Source organism: Schistosoma mansoni, assembly GCF_000237925.1.
Source record: "Schistosoma mansoni, WGS project CABG00000000 data, supercontig 0113, strain Puerto Rico, whole genome shotgun sequence".
NCBI lineage: Eukaryota > Metazoa > Platyhelminthes > Trematoda > Strigeidida > Schistosomatidae > Schistosoma > Schistosoma mansoni.
The window spans coordinates 386,190-414,162 of record NW_017386033.1 but is presented as its reverse complement, the minus strand read 5'-3'; the positions used below and the strand labels follow the sequence as shown (position 1 = coordinate 414,162).

Here is a 27,973-nt window from a genome sequence, read left to right as displayed (position 1 = left end):
CGAATACAGCCTTTTTTTAATAATAAAAAAATGTTTGACACAAAAACACTACAAAATAGATATATATATATATATTTCTCTTTCTAAATTTTAAATGCATACACTTATATATCCACTGACAAAGTAAAAAAAAAGACAATAGAGAATATGCAGATAGTCAAAATAATAAAAATGAATAAAAAGATTTTATGTGTTGTTTAAATTGAATTATTGTAAATTAGTTTAGTAGAAGATAGTAGAAACACATATCAAACTTGACTTAGATCATTGCTTTATGCGTACACAGAATATTCAGAAACAGGTATTTCCACAAAAGTATTAATCGTAATTAACCAAATACGATTATTAATATTTATGCATCACCAAGTGCTGGTCTAGAATAGATAACATCTAAACGAAAGATATGAAACACACATATAAGAACAATGATTGAGACGAGACAAGTAAAAAATGACAAACTTTGAAAGTTATTTTCAAGATATCATTATGCTTATTTCATAATGTAACATTTAATTCATGTAACTTTTACATTTCCCGAATTGGAAGGTTTCACTTCAATTATTAATTGGTGCCCTATATTTCTCTGTTCCTGAACAACATTAGACTAAGCAGATGTATATTATTACTGCTTTTCAATTTTGTGTTCTAAATAATGTATCTATGCCACACGTTATTTCTTATTTATGGTGTGTTTTGATTCTGTAATTCATGCATTAGATCAAATGAATTTTGATGCCAGAGATATAGAGAGAAGATCAGGTGTTTGACTCCCGTTTGCTCATTGGGCGTTGAAGAAGAGAAAAACTATTCTGATAATGATTGTTTGCTTAGCAAATTCATCTAGTCAAGATATTAGTATATGGTTCACAAAATCGAACCTAAATGTATTTGATCACAAAGTAATATCAAATAGTGAGTCATATTATACTATATCTACGACATTACAAGTGATCAAAATCGTTAAAACAGTTATGAGTGCATAGATTAAACGACAGTAGTTGATAGAAATTATAATAACCTAATATTCTATTCACGAGTATGAAAATCACATCACTACTGTCAAGTAAATATGAAGTCATAATCGCCTACCTACTTCTTTAAATTCCTAAGACAAATTCTAATGAAATGATTTCCTTGTATTGATGGTTCAAACATACTAATTCTAAATATTTCTGAGTGTTTTATAAAGTGTAGATGTCATTAGAAAATTTTTATAGGTAATGCAATAACAAGGTTTACATTTATATATACATACAGTGGTAAAAACTTTATTTAACTTTCGAGTTTTTTCCTTCAAAAAAAGAGAGCAAGTATTCGAATGGACACACTAAAGAGATTACAAGAGGAACCCACTTTATAAAGTAACTGATATACAAACAACCTAAGATATTGTTACAGATAGGCTCACTTGAATAACAAACAATATACTAACACTGTTGAGATCAGTCAGTCTAGAGTGAGTACTGAGAAGACAAGATAACTGGAAAAATGTGATAGCAATATCAATTTAATCAGACGAAAGGAGTTGACTGTAAACAAAGTGAACTCGAGTACTTTGTACAGGTGAATAGGCAGTTACCACTTCCCAGTTTCCTACACCGTAAAACGACGCTTCTTGAGATACCTAAAAATGAAAACTGGACTACCAGTGGTCTTCAATGACTTGGGGGATTATTAAAGAGCACAACGGACAACTGTTCGAGGCCGATCATACACATTCGTTTCGCGTGTAGTTCTTGATAGGTTAGCTCTGTAGTTTAAAAGCGTTACCACAGAAGACGGAAATCTGTAGGACAAAGACAAGTGTGTTGTTTGTAGGACTGACATTTTCAAAGTCCCTCCTCCAGTTGTGCGAAGGCGACATCGCTGCAGACCCAGGTTATTTGAAGAAAACATCTCACTGCCAATACACCCCTCAATACAGTCAGCAGTAAGAATTCGCCGCCGGAACCTGAAGTTCTGCTTTCTTCAATGGATCAGCCTGACATTGTAGTAACTAAGGGAGTAAGCATTCCAGACAATAAGGCTTGAGGAATAATCAAAACAAGCAAACCCGACCGCCACGTCAAGTTAACAACTATAGTCGAGAATATCGACTCACTTTTTAACTCAGTAACTAATATGACTCGTTATTGAGGTAATTATTCTACAAAACTTTTTTAGAAAGAAATCGGAGTTGTTCACGAAATCAAAAGATTAATGCTGTCGATAACAACAAATATTATGGGATTTATTAGCATAAATATAAAATGATTATTTTTAAATACATTGGAAAGACAACAACTTAAAGAGTGGAATAAAATGTCAGAGTCTACGAGCTTCTTCTAAAAAGATAGATAATAGTGATATAAAAACTATCTATTTACATATCAGGTTTTAAATTTTACGTTGTAGGAAGACCTTAGTGGTTGAAGCAATTGACAGTTACCCACTAGCCTGGAGGTTTGAATTCTGCCCAGTCTGCTTCTACTGGATAGCTAGGATAGCATATACTAAGCTTCACATAAAGTATAACTGAAAAGCTAGGTACCCGAACTCGTACTTGGTTACTTTCACCTTTATACTAGATAATTTTGTTTGACTGAAGAAAATGAAGTGGTAGAAAGTCAAGTGACTGGACTACTGAGAAACAACTCAAGTACAAAATGCAAATGTAGTTGCGGATTCGTTTTTCGCCTAATCTAAGTAATAGTGAGCGAAGGTAAAGTCACACAACAATAAGAGGGAGGCATAATAAGAAAAAATAAAAGCATATTTCCGGGGATTTGAAACCAAAGAAACAGAACACAAAAACGCACCTGTATTTATATGAGCGAACTGACTCTTCACAAAGTTTTCTAACTGCTCTCCAGCTAACCAAATGTCTGAGTCAGCAGCATTATATAATTCGGCGTTATAAAACATAGTACCCAAATCATGTACTAGTTTCTTCAGTCCTGCGCTGGTAGTTTCCGTGTTATACCGTCCTTTGGAGAGCCAATCACGCATCATGGACAAATCGATAGGATCGGTGATAATTTCATAATAATCGGGAACCTAATACGAATATTTTGAGAAACTATCAATTGGGAATAATGAATTCAGTTGATAATAAATTCAAAAGACATGAATGATAGAAACTAACGAAAATCATTGAAGATATAAACAAAATTCATAGGACGAAAGAAGCTGTGAGTACTATTATATACAGTTATCTTAAAAGTACACGGTGAGAAATATGTGAGGAAGCTTTAGTAAGTGAATTATTAAACCAGGCCTTTGTATATCGTCGACTAGGTTATTACGGGACCCTATAAAAATAGGCACGAGTTCGGCATATACTTACTCGACTTTGATAGTGAAGCATCGGACCCAATCCATATCTTCTATCTTCCCATACCTAGTTCTTCAAGTATCATGTGCGTGATAGTGAAAAAATCAGACCATAAAACACAACAATGTTGTTTCTTTAATCACTAAACAATCTTTCTAAGGAGTAATATGAAGACCAACGTTTTATAAAACATTTGAAAAAGAATCAGTGGAATGAAAAGGTAGTACTCATACCTCATTCCACAACAAACTTTGCCATAACATATTCAGAATAGTATTATTGAAATGAAATATTATTGTGGCTTTAACTGACAGAAAAAATCAATTGGAAACGCATATGATAACAGGAGCTCGTGAACTTGTGTAACGTAAATGCATCTTATACTAAATTAAAAATCTCTGATGACGAAAGAATGGATGGAATTGAAATGGCCAAAGAGAATGTCTATAATGAAAGCAAAACATCCAAGCAATAATTTAAAACGCTACCTGGCTTCTATCAACAGGTTTTCTGAATGGCCATGAGTGTTTGTGCTTATACACAGCGTCAAGAATGTGTGAACATAAAGATTGAGATTTTTCGTCCATTTGTTCCGTTTCTGAAGTATCCTCCTGATCAGACAGGTGTCGTCGTCTGCGTTTTGGATATTTATTTAGTTGTGAACTAAGAGCAGACGCTGATCGTGAAGCACTACGTCGACGGGAAATTGGACATTGATTATTAGGACGAATATCTACATCTGAAGATGCTTCACTCGATTGTTGCTCATCATCAGTGTCAAATATTGCGACATTCCTTCGAGATCCATTGCGATTTCGAGTTGAACGAGTAAAAGATGTACTATTTAAAAATTCATCTTCACTACGTTCATCTGGACTGACAGCTCGTTTCTTGAAAATTGCTTGATAACTATAGATAAATGAAGGAACATGGAATGGAAATATAAGCAGAAAAAAAGCAAGTGAAATAAAATTTACTGAACCACCAAAACGAAAAAGACAAAAATTAGTTTACATTTAATTGATTAGTTGGACTTTTTTATTTTACAAAAAACTTTATCCACAAATTTGGTTTTAACTCTGCCTGTAGCTCCTCCAGGGGCTACTGCCGGTCCCAAGCCCGGGTAAAGGAAGAGGGTTGGGCATAGGGTTAGCGACCCCATCCCGTAGAAAACCAACTCGCTAAAAAAAACGCTAACCACAAAAAATTATTCAAACCATTTAAACTCTGCCCCGGGAGTAGAAGGAATGATTATGACGTCTCATGATGAAAGCCGAGTTCCTTCGTAAGTCATGAGGTCGATGCACCTTCTGACAACCAGAGCGACAAGGTTGCTTACTCTTACCCTTTTTCTTTCTCCTGGTGATCGACTGGATAATGAAGACGTCAACATCTGGAGGAAAGCACGGGATACAGTGGACAGGTAGGATGCAGCTGGACGATCTAAACTTTGCAGATGATCTGGCTCTTCTATCACACACGCAACAACAAATGCAGGAGGAGACCACCAGTGTAGCAGCAGCCTCAGCAGTAGTAGGTCTCAACATACACAAAGGGAAAAGCAAGACTCTCCGATACAATACAACATGCATCAATCACACCGTCTAACATGGCGACCACCTGCACCAAACCAACGATGGACTCAAATAGACCATATTTTCATCAGTCATCGTTGGAGAGGCTCAATAGAAGATTGTCGCTCGTATTGGAATACTTGTTTAGACTCTGATCACGCTTTAATACGAGCGCGCATTTGTCTGCGCCTCAATGGACGCAAGAAAACTACACTAAGAAGACCCATTAGAATTGAACTGGAGGAAGAGAAATCCAAATGCAAATTCCAGGAACAACTGAGTTCACATCTAGGTAGTTCTGTAAACGAAACTGACCCAGATGCTGCTTGGAAAGACACACGAACAGCTGTGGAAACAGCAGTCACATCTATTCGTTATTTAAACCATAAGGCTCCAAAAAACCAGTGGATTTCTTCTAAGTCTATTTCACTGATGGATTCGCGTAAACTCATCCCATCAGGCTCTGAACACAACGAAGAATGTAAACAAATTAGATCTAGGTTAACTAAAAGCCTAAGGAACGATTGTGAGCAGTGGTGGGCAACGAAAGCAAAAGAGATGGAAAAGGCAGCGGCTGTAGGCAACACCATGCAACTATTCAGACTAATTAAAGAAACCGGAATTAAGAAGTCAAGTGTAAGTGAGACGATCTCGGAAAAAGATGGAACCCTTATCTGCTCTCAACCCAAACGTTTAGAACGATGGGCAGAACACTTTAAGGAGCAGTTCAACTGGCCTTCAGCTACTGCACAACTACCCACTATTCCCAGACAGTCTGAATGGAACATTGAAGTAGGTCCCCCGACCCTACCTGAAGTTCAAAAGGCTATAAGTAATCTGAAACGAGGAAGAGCAGCTGGTCCAGATGGATTGGCTCCAGAGGTCTTTAAATATGGTGGTCCAATTTTAGCGATTAGGTTGACTAATATTCTAGCTAAAATCTGGGAGACGGACGTAATCCCATCCGACTGGTCACAATCTCTGATTGTCCCAATATATAAGAAGGGGCCAAAATCATCCTGTGATAACCATAGAGGGATTAGTCTGACTAACATAGTATCTAAAATACTAGCCTCAATAATTATCAGGCGCCTAACTAAGACTCGTGAACTGCAAACACGAGAAAATCAGGCTGGCTTCAGACCTGGTCGTGGCTGTATCGACCACATATTCACCATTCATCAAGTTTTAGAGCACAGACATGCTTATCAGCGTCCGACAATGATAGTTTTCCTTGACTTGTAAGCAGCATTTGACTCTGTACACCGAGAGGTTCTGTGGCAGTGTCTGTCATTGAAAGGTGTACCTCAGAAGTACATAAACCTTGTGAAGGCTCTTTACTCGAACACTACCAGTCGAGTGAGAGCTTATGGCGAACTGTCATATGATTTTGCAACCTCAAGTGGTGTCCGTCAAGGCTGTCCACTATCCCCATTTTTGTTTAACTTCATTATAGACCTATTGCTGGAAATAACACTCTCTTCGACTGAATTTTCAGGAATTGATCTCCTACCAGGAAGTCCACTAACCGACTTAGAATACGCAGATGACATAGTCCTTTTTGGAGAAGACGTTGACAAAATGCAGTCTTTTGATAGCACTGAGTAACAATACCAGGATGTTTAAGATGCGTTTCTCCCCCATCTAAATGTAAATTGTTACTGCAGGACTGGCCTGCATCAACACCTGAACTAAGGATAGGGAGTGAAGTAGTCGAACGCGTCGACAACTTCACTTATCTTGGAAGTCTGATCAGCCCTAATCAGTTAATGTCTGACGAAATCTCTGCACGGATTCAAAAAGCTCGTTTGACTTTTGCCAACTTACGTCACCTATGGCGAAGACGAGATATCCGTCTATCAATTAAGGGACGAGTATACTGAGCAGCAGTTCGCTCTGTTCTACCTTACGGCTGCGAAACATGGCCATTAAGAGTAGAAGATACACGTAGGTTACTAGTATTTGACCACAGATGTCTTAGAAATATTGCTCGCATCTGCTGGGATAACCGGGTAAGTAATAGTGAGGTTAGACGCAGGGTATTAGGGAATGATGGTAAATCAGTTGATGAGGTCATGAATCTTCATCGACTGAGATGGTTGTGCCACATGTTACGTATGCCTGAACACCGATTACCACGACGCGCAATGTTGACTAGTGTAGGGGATGGTTGGAAGAGAGTTAGGGGTGGCCAAATCAAAACGTGGCATCAGTGTTTGAAGTCACTAACTTTTAATCTGAGCCATGTTGGTAGATGCAGACTATCTGGTTGGGGTCCGCGTGACTATCGTAACCAATGGTTGGAGACTCTGGGTGACATGGCTCAGAATCGATCACAATGGCGTAGGTGTATACATTCTTTATCTTCCCTTAAACCGTGAGATTAAAATTGCTTCATAACTTTTTTCCTTCCTATACTATATCCTTATATACTACCACCACTAAATTAATTCCTTCTATGAACCCGGTGTTCATCTTGTTGTGCTAACGAGGTATGGCAACTTGGACCGATGCATATATGTGCCTGGTCCTACGTTGTCGCTGACTGACTGAATCAAAATCACACTTGACGGAGAAGCTTTGGAGGATGTGGAAACCTTTACATATCTGGGCATCATCATTGATGAACACGGTGGATCTGATGCAGATGTGAGGGCGAGGATCGGCAAAGCGAGAGCAGCATATTTACAACTGAAGAACATCTGGAACTCAAAACAATTGTCAACCAACACCAAAGTGAGAATTTTCAATACAAATGTGAAGACAGTTCTACTGTATGGGATGGAAACTTGAAGAACTACGAAAGTCATCATCCAGAAGATACAAGTGTTTATTAACGGTTGTCTACGCAAAGTACTTCAGATCCGTTGGCCAAACACTATCAGCAACAAGCTACTGTGCGAGAGAACTAACCAGATTCCATCCAGCGGAGGAAGAAGCGCTGGAAGTGAATAGGACAAACATTAAGGAAAGCACCCAACTGAGCCAGAAGGCAAGCCCTCACATGGAATCCTGAAGAATGAAAAACAACTGGATAGAACTAGAGAGGAAGGCCTAGGACAGAGTGGGTTGGAGAATGCTGATTGGAGGACTATGCTCCATTGGGAGCAACAGGAGTAAGTAAGTAAACAAATTTGGTTTTATCCAGTGAGATAAGGTGATATTCCGATTAAGAAACGATATGTAAGTCATATAACCAATCGTTATAATTCCATACATTAGTGAATTTTAGATTAACACGATGATTAATGTAATAATAATATACAATACTACTCACGTTTTCCGACGATACTCTCTGCTTTGAAAATAAGAAGTAATGGTAGAACGTTTTTTATTCGATCGGCAAATGGAACACTGCCAACCATATCCACGTGGAATATGGTGCAATGGGGGATCATGACAGTCAAGATGGAATATATTGGGACAGTTGGAACATAGAACTATATCACCAGTTGAATCTGAACAAACAAGACAGGATGTATCGTGCCTGATATTTCTAGATGAAGCTGAATAATAAAACAAATACCGAATTAATATCAGTCAAAAACACAATATAGATAGTTAAAGAAAGGAATTTTTTACCTGAATTACGATTGGCTGGACTAACTGAACGTTTTCTATTGAACGCACTAGAGTCATTACCGCCTTTGGATCGAGACGAACGGGGATTTCGACGTTTTACTTTTTGAGCCACTTCACTTTCACCACTACTTTCTTCATTGTTATCGGAATTTAATTGTTCTTCATCATCAGATGACAAAGCGCGTTTTCGTCGTCTTGCAGACCGAGCTAAACGTTCTTCACGCTTACGCTTTTCAAGGGCACGGGAAGCTGGTCCACAAGTAGGGCAGAACCAATCACCTGTTGGTACACGTTTTAATGGTGGACGTAAACAGTAGAGATGAAAAGCAAGATTACAACCGTCACAAAGTAGTAAATTATCATCATCTGTTTTCCGACGACAAATACGACAGCGCGCATCTTCCACCGACTTTTCCCAGCGAACACATGCATCCAGACATGCCTAGTTATAAAGGAGTGAATGCACATCATATTAAAAAGGACAAGCATTTTTTATCGTGCAAATTATTAACCTCCGGTGAAACGGAGTTTAAAATTCCCGGTTAGTAGACAGAATATTTGTTGAATAATTGGAATTTTCGAAAATATACTCCTTAGGTATTGAATATAACTTATCATTGTTTAGTAAAACTGCAAAACATTTTGTCATGTATGTTTGATATATTACAGATAGATTTTATCTGGATGTGAACAATTGAAATATATGATTGGCATTTCATAAAGTAGGTTAATTAAGACTTAATCAACACTATGTACAGAATCATCCATGGGCGATTTGGAGATTCACATCAGTATTTAAAAGAAAATAGCGAATGGATTGTGTATGTTTATAAAATGGATAGCATCCGCTTGTTAGTACAGTATCATGATGGACATCGCCTTAATTATTTGCAAAATACACGTTTATATATTGATAATAATCAAACGAAAAAATAATTTTACTGAAGAAAGAACCAACAAATCACAAACACAGATATACATTACAAACACCCCTTGTATAAAACTATTTACGAGGTAGTATGAATAAAGCCACTAAGTAACTGATTGGTTGAAATATGTGTTAACACTACAAAACCTTTTTATCTATCGAAAGAAGATAGTAACACAAGTTAATATTAAGATGAGAATATTCTACTGGTGATCTATAATAATAACAATCACTTTATTATCAAGTAAATACACCAGTGATAAACTATTGTTATCTTTTACTATGTAGTGGGATAAACCAATTTATTGTTTTATGCCAAATTACACAGTGCCTTAGTAAAATATGAAAATCATACATTAAATACATCATCTGCACATCTATTTTTAGTTGTCCTTTACATTCTCAATCATTCTTTAAATTCTGTAGTTATTCCAATTACTGTTTCTTTCCTCTTCTCTTTATTTCAAACTTCTGCTGATAAGTATTTCACTCCCAATCCCTGATACATACTTCTTATGTCTATCCTCATAGGTAGCGCACACCTCAACTATACATAAGTCGCTTAATTAGCTAAACTGAAATGTAGAAAATTGATATGAACTTATAACTTCATAAGATTAACTTAGATCATTAACAACAAAATTATAGGAAGATATAAGTAAAACTAAATCGAGCTTCCCGCAGAATTACATGTAAAAGATTTAATCGGGTCAGTGTACGAGCGTTTTGAACTTCAGTACGCCAAGCTGTTATCCAAGCACGAGTTCGTAGTTCATGAGCTTCAGGGTCCAAAACAGCTTTCTCCAGTTCCTGTGAACGATCGTTACTTTCAGATGCGTCTGATTCTTCTCCAGATGAAAACCTAGTAAATGGTGCATGATCTGGAAAAGAGTTTTTTATATTATGACAATCATCTGTTTCATTTTGATTGGAGTTGAAATTCGACTTAGTGCAAAGATCAGGAACGTTTAAAAAGCGAGGTATTATATTTTCAGCTACTTCAATAAGAGCATTAACAAGTCCTGCTTTATTTGGTAATTCACATAGACTGGGTGAAGATGACAGGTTTGGTTTTGAAGACAAATTTACATTAGGAGTTTCTTGTTGGCTTTCATAGGATGTTTGTACTTGTGCTAAACGCTCTTGCCATTTTGTAAAATCTGGTACACCACCGAGACCACCGGATCTTAGACGAACCTCAGTATCTAAAATATTCTAAAAATAAACATGAGTAATTACATAATGTCAGTATATTGCAAACCAAATGTAAATGTTAAAGACGATCCACTTATCAACCGACAACTTGATTAACAAAGTGCAGATATTATTACTTGCAAAATCCTTGCGATCTGTATTTCTAGTCACGTGTTTATGATCTTGATTAGAATTGATTTCCCCACACCTTTTTCCAAATAACTTAATGACTCAATAAGTAGAATTTATTTACATGATCTATTGTGGACTATCCGTGCCGTACATTAAGCGGATTCGTTAACACATAGCTCCGCGGTACAATATTTGAGTCTTTCAAGTGGATTAATATTTATAATACAGTATTTCTAGTGACCTTTTAGGAGATTTTTGTCTAACGTATTTCAGCTGCTCACATAAGAGTTCTGAAGCTTCACCACATTAATCCCAACTAAACTTAACATCACTAAAAAGTATTTAATAACTTTAGGTATATGACAAACAAAAAATCTACTGTTTCTCCGACCGCGTATATATAATTATTGCACTGCAAATTTTGGTGATGAAGCCTTCTGATAGACTTGAGCAACAATGTAAGCGCGTATCTGCTTGGTATCTGAAGAATTATCAACACAGATTCCCAAAGATCAGTTGGGCTCTTCCAACTTGCGGAGTAGGCAAAATGTCTCTCTGCTAACTAAAGGGCGAATGTACTGCTCAGTAGTGGCCTGTGTTTTACTCTGTCTATGAAACAGTCCATGAAAATAGAAAACATGCACCGGCTGCGGGTTTTTGATTGCAATTGTTTTCGAAATATTTTTTTCGCATCGTGGAGAAAACGAGTGGGCAATGTTGAGGTTAGATACAGGGTAATAGGCAAAGGTGGGACATTAATTGATGAGGTTGTAAATTTACATTAACTAAGGTGACTTAGATGTGTTACGTATGCTGAGTCGACACATAATGTTGTCGGAAGTAGTACGCTGGAAGAAAGCTAACGACAGGCAAATCAAAACATTTTATCAGTTCACGAAGTCATCGGTTGTTGGACTGAATCACGAAAGTAGATGGAGATTACCTGGTTGGGGACCACTCACCTGTCCCAACCAACGGATAGGGATCAGGTGATACGACTTAGAATTATTTGCAGTGGCACTGGTGCATTCATCTCACATTAGAACCTGAGACCCGAAATTTCGTACTTTTTTTCTTCTACACCTAATCTTTTCCATTACTACTGCTTCTACTACTCTAACATGTATCTTGGTAATTTTACCTCGAGGTTTTATGTGGTATAGTAGCTTGAGCAATTGTACATGTATCACATTCTACGGTGCATATGGGACTAATTAACACTGAAAACCTATCATACATAAAATATGACAAAATTATATGGAAAATACACCGTTGTATGAACTAGTACCAATAAACAAAAGAAAACAGGCAAAAGTAACATTTTCAATTAAGAAAATCACATATTAAGAGTAATCAAACTTACTTTTAACAATGCTCCTGCCAAAGCGGCTCCAGCAGGAAGATTGCTATAACAGAAAAATATTTTACGTTGTTGTTAATGATAGAAAACTAAATCATTACAAAGTAAATTGAAATTGTGTAAAATTAGGGTGTAACACCGCAACTGGTCCGTTGAACTCGAAGCTGTCAAACAAATACTCATCAACGGGTATTGATTACACACAGTGAAAATCTAGCTATTCAAGAACTAAGAAAAGACAGAATTACTCCTTAGATTTTGCATGTCATGGATAGACTGTTTTCACTTTTCTTATTACAGATTTTTGGGATGTGAAACCAAACAGAACAAATTGTACTGACAAATTTTTCTTTTAACTCCACACTGAATAGATTGTTGTTCCGCCAATTAGGCAACTGATAACCGACTTACTCAGTCAGTCACAATGTAGAACTTCGTACGTACGTACATCAGTTCGAGTTGTCATACCACATCAGCACAGAGATACAGTTGTCGACTCGAATCCCATAGTGGTAGAAGAAATAATAGTATAAGCAGTAATTCGAAAGATTAGGGTTTGAAGATGTTATTCAAGGAATATAATCCAGTGAAATAAATTCGGAAAAAGAAAAAAGATAGAGACATGAAGAATTCAGAAGATTGGAATTAGGCAGAACAAAAAGAGTGGATGCACCTGAGCCTTTGCAAACGATTTTGAGCCATGTCATTCAAGGTCTCTAACTATCAATTACTATCATTTCACGGATCCCAACCAGGTAGCCTACGCCTACCAACATGGCTCAGTCCAATTGTCAGTGACTTCGTGGATTTGTGCCACGTTTTGTTCTGGCCGCCCCTAGCTTTCTTCCAACCTACTCATACAACATAAAACATCGCACGTCGGGGCAGTCGGTGGTTGGGCATACGTAACACATGTCCTAGCCATCTCAACTGATGAAGTTTCACTACTTCATCAATCGGTTTGTCATCCTTGCCTAGAACCTGTATCCTAACAACTGCATCACTTACCCAGTGGTCCCAGGATATACGAGCAATGCTTCGAAGACACCTATGATCGAATACTAGTAGCCTACAAATGTCCTCTACTCTTACCGGTCATGTTTCACAGCCGTAAAGTAGGACAGAACGAAGTGTTGCGCAGTAAACCAGTCCTTTGGTTGCTAGACGGATATCTCACCTACGCCATAAATGACGCAAGTTGGCAAAAGCCAGATGAGGATTTTGTATCCGTGCTGAGATTTCGTCAAACACCAGACCACAAGGGCTGATGAGACTCCCAAGATAAGTGAAGCGGTCAGCACGCTCAACTTCTTCACTCCCTATCATTAGTTCAGGTGCCGATGCAACCCAATCCTGAAGTAACATTTTGCATTTCGAGGGGGAGAATCGCACTTCGAACATGTCTGCATTGTTGCTTATGGTGGTCAGAAGACTATGCATTTTGTCAGCGTCTGTACCAAATAGAACTATGTCATCGGCATATTCTAAGTCAATAAGTGAGAAGATAACCGACTACAAGTAATACAATTTGTCAGAACCCGTAACCACATACACAAATTTAGTTCCTAGTGCCTTATAAAACGAATGTTAGATTAAGAAAATAGTTTTAAAATAAAAAATGACAGAAAAACTATCTTTGCGGAAAATGCAGAAAGTTTCGGATGACTAAACTTAAATGCTGTGTGCCATACAAGTAGTCCCTGTATAAAAATTTGAATAAAGCCAGCAGGCAAATTGAGGCAGAATAACTTCATGGTTTCTCATCAGCAATTTACAACTATATTAGTATTGAAGTAAAACATTGAAACATATTGATATTTAAAATAATTATTATAATACTTAACGTTTATGCCAAAAAAAATAAAGAAATAAATAGATGACTAGCCAAGGAATCATAAAGGATCCAAACTTTACCGTTTATGGTGAGATGGACGTTTTTCTATATTCCCAGGAGTACCATTTGTTGTGTCAGCCTTAGGTACCAATCCATTTGAGAGACCACTTTTCCATCTTTTTTTAAGTGATTCCAGAAACCCGTCTGCCAACAACTGACTTTTTAAATGACTTTCTCGAACACCACGAGTTAGCAATGAATTCAACAATTCGTCTAACTGTTCAGGACGATCGTAAAAATACCAATTACTCCAGGAACTTGAAATAGTGTTACCGTTCAATGTGTCATTTTTTACAAAAGTATGAGCAGGTTGTGGTATTGTTTCATCACTCAAAGTGGTAATTGGGACAGATTCATTTTCTACAAATAAAAAGCGTGCCAAATTCTAGATTGTATGAAGAAACTACGAAAAAGTAAATTGCAGTAAACCACCTAAATGTATCATATCAATACATAAATTAATATATTAAGGAAACATCAATTACTTTTAAATGAATCGACCGAATACATGATACCTGAGGAGGCCCAATTAGCTTCTAAAAACAAACGATCCGGAGAACAACGGAAGTACCAAACACGACGATAATATCTATCATAACCGATAGGGTTGTTTCGTAGAACACATTTTGCTTCTGTGGACCGAATATCATAAAGCCGACTAACTGTATTGATAGCACGTTCTTCAGCATGTTCTTGAGCCATTTCCAGACGGCGTTGACGTTCTAGATTTTCTTTTTCTTCTCTTTCTATTACTGCTCGTGCAGCTAGAATTCGTCTGCGTTTTACAATTGATGCCAAGTCATCTGAAATGGTCAATAGTTACAGTTTAGAGTGTTCGTATCACATTTATTTTAATCACATATGGAAGTCAAATGTTCAATTATGCTGTGAATAATCTTTACATTTTTTCATTTAAACAAGCCAGTAAATCATTTTTAGGAACAACTTACTTTCATTTTCAGTGATATCCTCCGCAGTAGTGGTAGGAGTGTCTGTTTTAGACTTTGACTCATCAAGTTGATTGGCAGATATATTATTGCTAAGATTATTATTATTAGTGGTTTTATTAGCTTCATTTGCATTATCTTTTTTATCTTTTTTTCGTAAGTTTTTATCACGTAATACTTGAATTTTCCTTTGCCAAGCATCAGCTGCACGACGTTGGCATGCCATAATATGATCATCTATAAGATCAAGATCGAAAATTTTATCCACTGCCCATTCCAAAGCTATTACACGTATTTCTGGGAATAGTTCATGTAAATCAGATTTTGATAACTGGTGTATAAGTTGTGTGACAGAAGAATTCTGAGCAAATAAAAGAAAGTTGAAGACAAAATGGATGGTTTTCTAGATATAGACTCAATCGACTGATTATTCAAAAAAAAGAAAATATACAGAAAAGGTAGTCTATCACCAATGCCTTAAATGAAAACCGTGTTTACCTCCAAGCAGAGTTGAATTATGGTTAGGAGTGGAAGCTAGGGAACACTTTTTGTGATAGTTGGAATTCGTCAGCTTCAATGGTAGTAATATATAAAAAAAAATGATTGCATATAAGGATATAATACAGGGGAAAGAATTAGTTTGTAGGAAGAAAGGTTTAAAGTAATTTTAACCTCAAGGTTTAAGGAAGACAAAGAGTGTATACACCGACGCCATTATGAGAGATTCGGAGCCATGACACCCAGAGTCTCCAACCATTGGTTACGATATTTACGCAGACATTAACCAAGTAATCTGCATCTACCAGCATGGCTCAGACTAAAAGTTGGTGACTTCAAGGACTAATCTCTCTACGGCTTCCCACATCGTGGATAGAATCTTCTAGAGGTACCTGAAAAGGAAATTGGGTCAGAGTTGATCTTAGTGACCTGAGGGCGTGACCGTAGTGCCCAAGGAACAATTGCTTGAGGTTGGTCCAACACGATCGTTTTGCGAGTAATTTTTGTGTTAGATCCGCACTTGTTGGGACCTTACCGATAGAGAAGAATATCCGTGAGATAAAGAGGTGTGCACTTATGGTGTCGATCTTTTCTAACCTCAACCTTCCTTTGAGACAAGGCAGAATCGCTATTATGCTGGTTGTCTGAAGGAAACACCTCACTATGCTAATGTACATACTCGCCCCACCGGTGTACATACACTAAGATCCGGAAAATGCAGAGATTACTATGACTCTCGGGAAAGAATGACACAAAAATCGCGAAAGGTGCTCAACCGCAGCCGCTGACTTGACGTGGTGACTGGATTTGCCTATCATGATGATCCGACCGGGTTATTGTGACTCGAATACCCGTTTCTTCAGATTCTAACATATAAGCCTAGTTCGTTGAAGAAATATACAACTAAAAGCAGAAACTTAACGTCCCGGAGAAAAATTGTACACCCAATAGTTCTATGGTGTGACCATAACAGAGCGTTTCGCTAAAACAACAATGATCTGGAGTGGTTTCCTTTTCACGTCCGGAGTGAGTTACAAAAGGTCGACGCTAAACATAGCAGAACCCCTTTCTGATTTTTGTTGACGGAGGCAAAGTTTTTAAAGTATAAAGCTAACATAACAAGAGCTACACTCAATAAGGCTTTTTGACCGGCCTAAAAAAGCTGTTCCTTTGGTTCTTTGATCACTAATCAAGTTTTTATTTTCCCGGTTCAGGAAACTGGTAACTGCATACACACCTGTAACACTACTCAAGTTCACTTCGACTGACAAGTTAACATTGACTTTTGATCAACTTCACTCCTACAAGAGTATCTTAAATTTCATCTATATTACTGACATCTGAACATAACAGGTAATTAACTGATAAGAACTTAACGAGATCAAATAAGAATTTGTTATTCAGTGCAAATGTGCGTTTTTGTTTCCTACACTGTCCTAGATCTATTGATTCAGAAACTAAACTAAAGTCTTATACTCTGAGGATGAACCCCAAGATTTTGCAAACGAGAATATGATACAAATCCAAATTGCATGGAAATTTCAGTATGATGAAAGCTGACATTTGTAAACACTATAATTGAATTCAGAACGATAACAGCTGGGAAGAATTGTACGTTTAGTGTTATTTATGTTTGAAAAATGAACGATTCGACCAATCAAAAGTATAACCTGGCTTGACCTTAACTTTTGGTCTTTGTTTTATTATTTAACTGTTACCCTGTAGTGAATGAGTCATCCAATACTGTTCGATTTATCCGTAGACGTTTTCTACAAGGGACAATATTCATTTTTGATTGTTGTATTATTTGTACTTATTTAATGTTTAAGGAACATAAGGATTAGCACTAAAGTTGCCCATGTTTTTATCAGTTTTAAAATAGATTAAGGTTCAAATAAATAATCTGAAAATAACATCATATCTTGCACTTGCTCAAACAGACCAAATAATGTAAAAGAAACATTTTGACACTTACATTAGGATCGGCGACTGGAACAGCATGATTTTGTAATTGTTCCAATACGGTTGTTCTAGCATGATTTGATGGGATTTCGTTTAAAAGAGTCAATCTAAGGAGTTCAGGAGCTGTATACGGCGTAACTGGGAATTTAGACAGTTTCAAGCCCAACTCACGTTTTTTCTGGGGATTAAAAAAATTAATGGACCAAAATAAATGACCACGTATTGCTTGGAAAAAAGGTTTATGATCATCTTTCTAATACTAATTTTAGGATTAAGTATATACCGATTGATTAGTAAGCACAACGCAATAGTATGTTTACAAAGTTCAGTTATCTTACAGTTGAAACCAAACTATAAGTAATATTCTATGTTGAGATTTCCAATAATTTTATTATCAGCGTGACAAAAAAAATCCTTATGTTAGTACGTATAGGCAAGTAAGTAAACTTCTAGAATGGTTCAGTAAAAAACAATGAAGAGTGGAATCGTATATTCTACACATCACTTGAGATTATTAATAAGTTCTAACCAAATCTATCAAAAAAACGAATGTCTAGACATCATATTTTTGATTGCAGAAACTTTAGGGATACACAGTGCAGTCAAATTTATGTGTACAGTAACAGTTGGTGTGGTCGCTTCCTTTACATTTTTGTAACTTCCTCTGAGTTTAATTCATATTCCATTGTTTTTTCACCGTCCAATTATATACATTTTTTTATCCTTTCTCAATTTTCTACTCCAATTAACTAATTTCTGTCACTCAAGAATTATTTTATTACTTTGAATCAAATCCTATACACATTTAATGAATGACCTTTACTAACCTCCTTAAAGTGCCACATCATGATCTTTCTATTTGTAGGTATTCGTCTTTGATATTTAGTCTCTTTTATAAGTTTTACAACACTATCGAATCAGTCAGATGGTTCGTTCACTGAGAGAACAGCCAAGCTAATATGCAAGGATTGATAATACTATTAACCACTTAATACAAACATAAATGCTGTATAGCTTTTAGGGAAATGAAACTAACAAGAAAAGTTTTCTTCGCTGTAAATTTTTTTGGGATTTTGTAATGGTAGTCATTGTGAATTTCAGAGGATTGTTCACGTCATTCGTTTTTTTGATACATCACAGTGAAATGATGAAAAATTATAGTGCAGACAACATGTACGAGTTTAGAATCCAGTGTACACACAGTATTATTTTGAGCGAAGACTAAATCTACTCACAATGAAAGATCAAACCACAAAAGATGAACTGGTGTTTTGAGCCAGATAAGAGCTGAGATTCGTATGAAAAGAATATAAAGTAACATTATTGAAGTTCGTTCAAAAGTTAAAATAATCTTGGCTACAACTCTGACTGTAAGTGTAATTCATAATCAAGTTTATTTCTATTTTCAACCACTATAAGATACAGATAACTAAAAAAATAAGCATCTGATTATTAAAAGGATTATACTTTCCCTGCTACAAGTCTTAGAATGAAAATCTTACACTTAAATCGGGTTGCAAAGCTAAAAAGGCTACATAATTACACAAATTAAGGTATTACTAGGGGCCAATGAAATGCCGATTCTTAAGACTTCGAATACAGTTCAATCAGTAGTGTACTTCAGATGCACGAATGGGAAGGCGATAAACAAGTTGTAATTCTTTTATTAAGGGACTGGAAAAACGATAAGCTGTGATTTATCGTGAGATAAATGAATAGTATGTGAATAAATGTTGTTATGGAAATACGTTAAGTTCCTAGTTTAAAACAATATTATTATATGTTAGTTTTGTTAACACAATATATAATACTTACCCCTATTTGTTCATCTCTTAAGACTAAGCGTAATAGGACACTTAAAGGACGTGCTAGTGATCGATAGGCACCGGCTGATGGATTATTTGTAGTGATAGCGTTAAGTAAGCGTTTCAATCCTAGACGACGTAATGACTTTATACATATTTTCGGAAGTGGAGCATTTGATTCAGTCAATCCAGCTTCTTCCTCTTCTTCATCAGTATTACCACTGTCATCATCATCAGAATAACCCGGTTCACCAACCCCGGCTACAGGAGATTCGACTGGAAAGCGACAAAAGCCAGACAGAACATTATTTTCAGATGGATTCTCTACCTCGGTATCATCAACAGATCCTTCAACAAGTAAGCTATGGAAGATATGGAAAAATTCTGTTAATCCTAACAGGCGTCCAAACAAAGATTCATTGAAACTAGGAGGAAGTTCAAGTTTGGAAGGTTCAGGTAAACGAGGGCACTGAGGCAAAGAAGTCATAAGATGTTGATCGTCAAGCAATTTATTAGCTTGAATACGTTCAATTTTCTGTTTTTCTCTCATTTCTTGGAGTGCTTGCTTTCGTTGAGTCGGTGACATAGCCAGTCTAGAGATTCAAAATCATAAGGATGAGGACATTAAATATAGTTAATAAGAGTCAGGTTACACTTCATTAAAAATGAAAAACACGTCACCAAGCCTTTTCATGGAGTTATTTCACTGGTTGAATCACAGCCCAAAATTAGTGCAATCAGAAATACAAGGGTGATGTGGAGTCTTTTAGATACTTCATTATTACGTTTTATTCACCATGAACGAACGGCTTACAACCAGAAACATCATTTTAAAACCAGAATTAATGTTTCCGACTCGAAGTTATTTACTAAAAATTGTTCCAAGACGGCTTATTCTGAAAGAGATTTGTGTAGCACAGATTGAATAGTCTCGATACTAGGTCCATAAATTGTAGATAATTAAAACACTAATTAAGTAATTCGTGAGTACCAACATTACAAATTGTACACTAGTTGTAGTATGCAATAAATAATCCATCAAAAAGACAGGAGAGGTAATGATAATGAAAAAATACTTGCGTATTTAACATTCAGAAAAGCGTTGAATAGGTGATTTAAAAAGCTGAAGTAACTGAGTTACTTTCCTTAGAAATATTCAATAAGAGGATCTAATTACTGAAATGAATAAGAAATGAGTGCCTGAACAACAAGGTCAGTAGGTCATAACCAACATTAAAATTGCCAAAGATGTACATCAGTTCAAGTTGCCACACCAGGTCGGCAGAGGGAATGAAATTAACAAAAAACACCAAGAGTACCAAAAGTATTTGCAAAATTAGTTGTAGTAGAGGAGATTGGAGAAAAACAAGATAATTTTCGAAGGATAATCCTCAGACAAAAAAAGAAAGAAAAGAATGGAGATAAAAAACTTCTTAACTATAAATTTACAACACTAGCATTGAAACACATCGAATACACGATTTCACGGATAAGCACTTTGATCCAATCATCAAACACAGCGGACTATCGATGTTCACATCTGATTGATATTTTTAGAGATATCTGTTCTTAGAGAACGATGAGAACGGTAGTCTTGAGTAAGTAGAACGCTTACGGAAAATCGCATGTGCAAACTTTTCCACAAAGGAGAGGAATTTCCACGTATAAAACTTAACTCCAATGCAATTATTAAAATCATCCAGAATAGATGGACATTATATTATAGCAATTATCTCTTGGCTACACACTATTCGGCTGGCATATTTTCGCTAATCAATCATTATCAAAGATTATATTAGGACATGTCAAAAGAATCAGTACATGTTCGTAACACAATAACACAAAATTCGAAAGATTGAATTGAACTTACAACTTTTTTTTGAACGCAAACGCTTCTTTCTTTGATCGCACAGGGTCACGTAATTCAACAGGCAACTTAAGAATATCTATGTCACTTATGAATTTTGCACAAAGTCTTATCTGAGTTTCTATGGCTGGATTATTACGATTTTCTCCAAACATTTTGATGAGATGTTGAGCAACTCGTGGTAATGCACTTCTTTCATTAGTATTCTTTTTAGGACGATTGATTGTTGATTTGTCTGATATTTCATCTTTCGTAGGAGTTTTCTTACCAAATTGAAATAAGGTGGACTGTGTTGATTAAGTAAATATGAAAGGTAGAAAATAATTTAGCATGATTATTATAGACAAGCTGCAGTGAAACTAACACTTGGGTAGCTTTTTCAACAAAGTTAAATAGGAAATCCCTTCGCCCACAGGAGATGGTAAAGGTATTTTTCTCATGCCGCCAGTGCACACGTATATTATAGTCAAACATATAGAACATCAAGAGAATATCTAAAGCTTACTTCATGGTTTCTTTACGTGCGTGATGCTCTGGAAATATTGAGTGGATGTTTTCTTACTTTAATGGGTATATTTTAGGAACCCCAAGTTCGGAAGAACGAACTATTTAAGATGCTGCTCGAACATAATTCACAATTCAAATATTCAGCCCACATCGAAGGCTGTTAATGTGAAAATTCTGTATGTATGCCGACATTAAGTAATTACAAATCAAATAGGGGTTATACGACTTTCCAAGTAGCTTGATTATTAACATACTTGACAGAGTAACTTCTATTACATATATTATAACCGCTTCTTGTTTTGACAATGTCATTAACCAAGGACCTAATGGGTGCCTCAATGAATTACTTATATGTTGTTTCTCGTGTGTTGTATTTGAGGATTTTGCTTTTCCCCTTGTGTATATCGAGGCCTACTGCTCTGTCTGTAGACCTTCTAGGGTTATCCTCTGTCCCAATCCGGGAAAAACGAAGAATGGGGATGGGGTTAACAACCCTGCTCCGTATGAAACTTTATTTTAAAAGATCATTTGAACCACTGTTGGCTGACTCTAAAGCTAAAAATATACGACTTTCAGTACTCTGAAATGTTGAACGTTTCTTTGGATTCATTGAAGTCAGGAACCGATCAACCAATGACACATAGAACTTTTAAATATCATATCACAAAAATGGTGGTGCGAATAAGTGAGGATAGAGTTGGCAACTACTCAATGACCAATCAATATAAATACCTCAGTCCTACAGGTCAGTAGTCATCCCAGTAGCTCATCGATAACGTGTTAGACCTTGAAGTTGGGTGACGCGAGTTCGAATCCGATGGAGGACGTCGGTTTACACAAGACTCCAGGTACACCTTGTTGACTAGTATCAATTAACACGAAACCTAGGTTCAAGGTTTCGTCCAAATACCTATAACCACCTAACATAAACAGACGAAAATGTCTCGAAAAAAATCACCTCCTAAAACGACTCAAAAGATTTTACAATTGGAACTTTTTCAAAAAGAAAACAAACACAAATTAAAAACTAAGTATCACAAAAACAAACCTGTTTCATTTTCTTCTTACCACTATCCTCCAATGATTGTTTAGGTTGAGAACGATCTTTAAGCTGAGCTAGCGGTAAATTATCTTCATTTTCTTCAAGCATCTTGGAAGTGTTGTCTTCACGTAGAACAGAAAAGCGTTTGATACGTTTAAAATTAAGTGGTGTGCTCGAGGTAACATCATCTGACATACCCTCTCCGTTGGACTGACGTCGTGAGTTCATAACGCGTACAAAGTATTCTTCCTCCAGGGCCTTGGACATTTGTTTTAACTATAACAATCATTGACGATTAAAAAACATGATAATCTGCATATACTATAAAAATCGATAGCAAATTAGAGTTATCAAGATCATAGATCGTTAATGTTAATCAGCAGTTTAATAGAAATATCTTAAACAATGAGTCTACTTTTTTTTCTTAAATAAACACCCAAATGACTCCAGAGTTCTGCAACAACGTACATTATGGATATCAGCACTAGTAACCAACTGCCAGTAGACTGATTCATTGCTACGTATCAATAACAGAGAAACATAAGTCCTGACATGAATGAAATGAGGTTTTCTAAATTGTAAGGTAATTTGATAAAGAAACATTCACATGGGTATATTAAACAATAACTCCGCCAATAGCTCTTCTAGAGTTACTGCTGGTCCCAAGCCCGGGTAAAGGAGGAGGGTTGGGCATGAGGTCGGCAACCGCATCCCGTAGAAAAAATATTGCTAAAAAAACGCCAACCAGATTAAACAAACTAAACCATTTGAACTCTACCCTCCGAGTTGAAGGAAGAATTATGACGCCTCATGATGAAAGCCGAGATTCTTCGGAAGTCACGAGGTCGATGCCCCCTGTAATAACCAAAGTAACAATTTTATAGGTACACGGAATGTCCGGACAATGTAAGAGACCTGAATGACCAGTCAATAGCAACGGAAATGAGGAGATACAACTTGGCAGTACTCGGAATAAGCGAAATCCATTCAATCCAAGCTGGACAGCAAAGGCTAGATACGAGAGATGCTGCTGTACTCTGGTCACAAAGAGGAAAATGCTCCACATACTCAGGAAGTTGCTCTAATTCTGTCCAGAGAAGCACGAAATGCACTTGCAGGATGGGAATCTCACGGATCCAGAATCATCAAAGCATCGTTCAAAACAAAGAAGGGGGGAATCACAATGAATGTTATCCATTGCCATGCACCCACCAATGATAGCAACGACGACGATAAAGATCAGTTTTACTTGTTTATTTATATAAACACATAAATATCGGTACAAAGAGGCACCAGCAGCAGGACCTGACAATATACCAGCTGACGCACTAAAGTCAGAAATTGAAGTAACTCCAAACATGTTCCACATTCTATTCACCAAGATTTGAGAAGAAGAACAAGTGCCATAGATAGATTGGAAAGAAGGACACCTCATCACGATACCAAAGAATGAAGATCTGAGCAAACAAGAACTACATAAGCGTCACACAGTTGTCGGTACCAGGTAAGGTTTTCAGCAAGGTGTTGCTGGACCTGATGGAAGACTCAGTAGACGCCAAATTTCGAGACCAACAGACCGATTCTGTAGGGATCGATCGTGCACAGAACAAACCGCGACCCTATGGATCATCGTGGAACAATCAGTTGGATGGAACTCGTCACTACAAATCAACTTTATTGCCTATATGAAGGCGTTTGACAGAGTGAACAGGAGAACAATATGGAAACTTCTTCGACACTATGGAGTTCCTGAGGAGATTATCTATATCATACGGAATTCATACGACGAACTACAGTGCAAAGTGGTGCATGGAGGACAACTAACAGACCCATTCCATGTGAGGATTGGCATCGGACAAGCCTGCTTACTCTCCTTTTTCTCTTACTTCGAGTGGTTGACTGGATTATGAAGACCTCAACATCCGGTGGGAAGCACGACATAGAATAGACATCTCAGAATCAATTAGACGATTCGGACTTTGCAGATGACCTGGCCCTTCTATTCCATACACATCAACAAATGCAGGTCAAAACAGTGTAGCTTAAGCCTCAATATTAATAGGCCTCAAAATACACAAAGGAAAAAGCAAGATCCTCAAATACAACACAGTGAGCACCAAACCAATCACACTTGATAGAGAACCTCTGGAATAGGTGGAAACTTCCACGTACCTGGGAAGCATCATCGATGAACGAGGAGGATCTGATGCAGACGTAAATGCGAGGATTGGCAAAGCAAGCACAGAATTCCTACAGTCGAAGAACATATGGAACTCAAAACAACTGTCAACCAATATCAAAGTAACAATCACCAATACGAACGTCAAGACAGTTCTACTGTACGGAACTGAAACTTGCAGAACTACTACAACCATAATCGAAAACGTACAAGTATTTATAAACAATTGTCTACACAAGATACTCAATGTCCGTTGGTCGGATATCATTAGCAACAGTCTACTGTGGGAGAGAACAAATAAGCTTCCAGCTGAAGAGGAAATTAGGAAAAGACGTTTGAAGTAGATAGGACATACATTACGGAAATCATCAAGCTGAATCACGAGGAAGCCCTGTCTTGGAATCCTGATGGGAAGCGGGAAAGAGGAAGGCCAAAGAACACATTGCTCAGAGAACCGGAGGTAGATATCAAAAGAATGAATGGCGATTAGAGTCAACTGGAAAGGATTGCCCAGGACAGGATTGGATGGAGAGTGCTGATGGGCGGCCTACGCTCCTCCGCGAGGAGTAACAAGATTACATAAGTAATTGATATTAAACATTAACAGTAGACCAGACATACCTTAACCTTATCAACTTGACATCCCGGGCTTTTTAAAGGTATTTTATGACGTCGTAAAAGCTCTTCGTTAACAATCCATGGACCTGTAAAATTTGGTCCATAACGCATAGCATGACTTCGAATAAACATTTTGATATGGTCTTTCGAAGGTGCTCGATTGATACGGCTAAAATAATGAGAATTAGTTGAGAAAATCTTACTCAATGGAACAGGCTGGAACATCATGTACAACAACAGGGATATCCGAAAGGACTTTAACATTGTAAGCGTATTTTTTCTAGAAACATACTTTACAAAGGTTTGAAAATTACCTTGATGGGAGAATTCTTTTTAGTCACATTTTCTTTGTCACTATTATTCGGTGAAGTGTTATCTGGAACAGGTGTCTAAGATTGAATTAATTAAGACGGATTCACATCGTACCGGTACAGTTTGAGATTTTATTATATCATCAATTATTCCACGTATTCTAAGTCGATGTTTTTATTTTCAAGTGGACTTACGGTGCATTAGAAACAGAATCAACTTTAAGTTTTACAGGTTCTGCAATATGAAATTGTTCATGTATGGTGGTCCAGCAGCTGTGTACTAAGGATTCCAGGGGTAGAGTACCTTTAGTAGTGTTAAATTTATGAGCAGATAAGCTTACTTAGATGAACGCGTTCAAGGATAGTTTTCTCAAAAAACTTAGGAAAACACTTTTTTAGTGTTCGAATAGCAGTTGCTTCAGTTTTCAGTGCTTCTCGATAAGTCAAATTAGGTTTCCCAGTTACACGACAAGTCCATATATTTTCATTATATATAGTGATTTTGCGCTGCAGTTCCTCGGCAGATGTACAAATTTCTTGTGTTTCTGGGACGATAAATGCTGGTTTTGGTTCAGGTTCTTCGTGTTGCTCATTGTCACGAGGTTTCTTTTTTCTCCATACCGGGTTCAACACATGTAGCTTCGTACTGATAAGAGGCATCTGAAAACCCAAAACAATGGGCATTAAATATATAATAACAAAAATGATAATACCGATATTTAAATATGCTAACCTCGTGTCACATAAACTGTTGATAGCACAGACCATAAAAAACCATACTTTATCTTATTTCGAAGCAACCATTAAAAGACGGAGTCATTAACAATGCTATCGTTAGGCCTTACACAGTATGGCTCATGCCCATATACCTAGTGGGTGCTGATTTAGTTACTTTTTGTTATGGGAGTAGCGTGGTGATAGTGTTGAATGCCTTAGGATACAATGATAACATCTCTATCAGATAACTCATCTTAGAACGAAGCTTTCGACAGTGACCTTGGAAAATCAGCCTATAAATGACATGTTACAACCAATGACTTCTGGTATCAACGATTAATGCTTATCGTGTTTCAAAAGCTAAAGAGAAGCCACTTTGGGTTGTGTCCGAACACTTTGTGTGACTTTAAAACGATTAACTAGGGGTGAAGCTTTGCCATTGGCTATAAAAACTTTGACAGTATAATACATTTATGTGGTAGTTAAACTTTTATTTTTATAAAACTATCCTAATACTTGCTCTTGCATTCCCCGAAAGTTTTGTTGCATAAATTAGTTGTTTAAACAAAAGAAAAGACGTCTTTAATATCATATAAAGCATTCTATTCAGGTGGACTGAACGACTATATTTCGTGTAAAACTAGACAACTGATTTAAATGTTCAAAGGAGTTACCATGACTACATGTAAATGCTATCTCTGAAACATAGAGAGCTCAGGTAAGGTCGACTAGTTGGCCCCAAACTATTAGGCATTTGGGGTTGATATGAAAATATAGTGTATGGATTTCGCCGAATCGCAGATTAGAAACTATATTCCAAGAGTGCATAATGGTCAGTTGTTTGCATACTATTAGCCAGAAAGACCACCACATCCAGTAAACCTCAACTAGGAATTTACCTACGGATTTATGAGAAAGCCAGTTAAGACTAGTAATCGTCAAAACTAGAAGTACAGGGTTGAAAGTAATCACTCTACTACTTACCGTAGTCGCTTAATGAAATAATATATTGCTCAAACAAGTCAGAATTAGCACAGAGGATCATGACAATAGCTAGCGAGACATTACATACTAACGAGGTTACTTATAACACTAATAAATAGACAAATATCCTATCCCATAAATTATCTCACCCTACCCAATCTATATTTATTAAAACCATTAGTCTTACAATTACATTTAACGTATAAGCCTATTCTAGTTAACCTTGCGAACTAGTCATCTCACCAGAAATTTTATTATGTGATTCTAGATTCACATGCCGTGATTCTGAACGATGTAATTCGCCTTAAGCCTGGTTACTTTTTGGATTATTTGCCTGGATACATAACTGTAGAATCCGAAGAGAATCTAATGAAAATAATATTCAGCATGATTAAGTTATGAACGGACAGACCAGATTCAAGATATCAGGTCTTGGATTTTGGCGTGAAATTTACTCATTCATATTGGCTACATAGCATTTTGGCATCTTAGCTGTCAGTTCGTGATAAAAACCCTAGATTTAATTCCTAATTCTAACCATCAACTGCAAATCACGATT

The 27,973-nt window shown here is 36.8% G+C and overlaps 1 protein-coding gene across 2 annotated transcripts; it reads right to left on the bottom strand.

The window, feature by feature from the left end:
* Window positions 1-92: 92 nt before the first annotated feature.
* Window positions 93-26,373, bottom strand: Smp_122370.1 (zinc finger protein, putative; the record flags this gene model as incomplete). 2 transcript variants are annotated; one of them, XM_018790397.1, is made up of 20 exons in its annotated part: window positions 93-195; window positions 2,799-3,036; window positions 3,802-4,222; window positions 8,165-8,393; window positions 8,470-8,911; window positions 10,088-10,612; window positions 12,087-12,129; window positions 13,998-14,364; window positions 14,463-14,780; window positions 14,928-15,285; window positions 17,398-17,562; window positions 19,200-19,782; window positions 21,060-21,343; window positions 22,612-22,881; window positions 25,406-25,571; window positions 25,606-25,682; window positions 25,717-25,791; window positions 25,829-25,874; window positions 25,909-26,017; window positions 26,055-26,373. In XM_018790397.1, the coding sequence occupies 20 exons, from the start codon at window positions 26,371-26,373 to the stop codon at window positions 158-160; spliced, it is 5,073 nt and encodes a 1,690-aa protein (XP_018646310.1). In that variant the 3' UTR covers window positions 93-157. The 2 variants fall into 2 exon arrangements, with proteins under 2 accessions (XP_018646310.1, XP_018646309.1); XM_018790398.1 differs by lacking the exons at window positions 93-195; window positions 2,799-3,036; window positions 3,802-4,222; window positions 8,165-8,393; window positions 8,470-8,911 and having other exon boundaries at window positions 9,798-10,612; window positions 13,998-14,337.
* Between the last annotated feature and the right edge of the window lie 1,600 nt (window positions 26,374-27,973).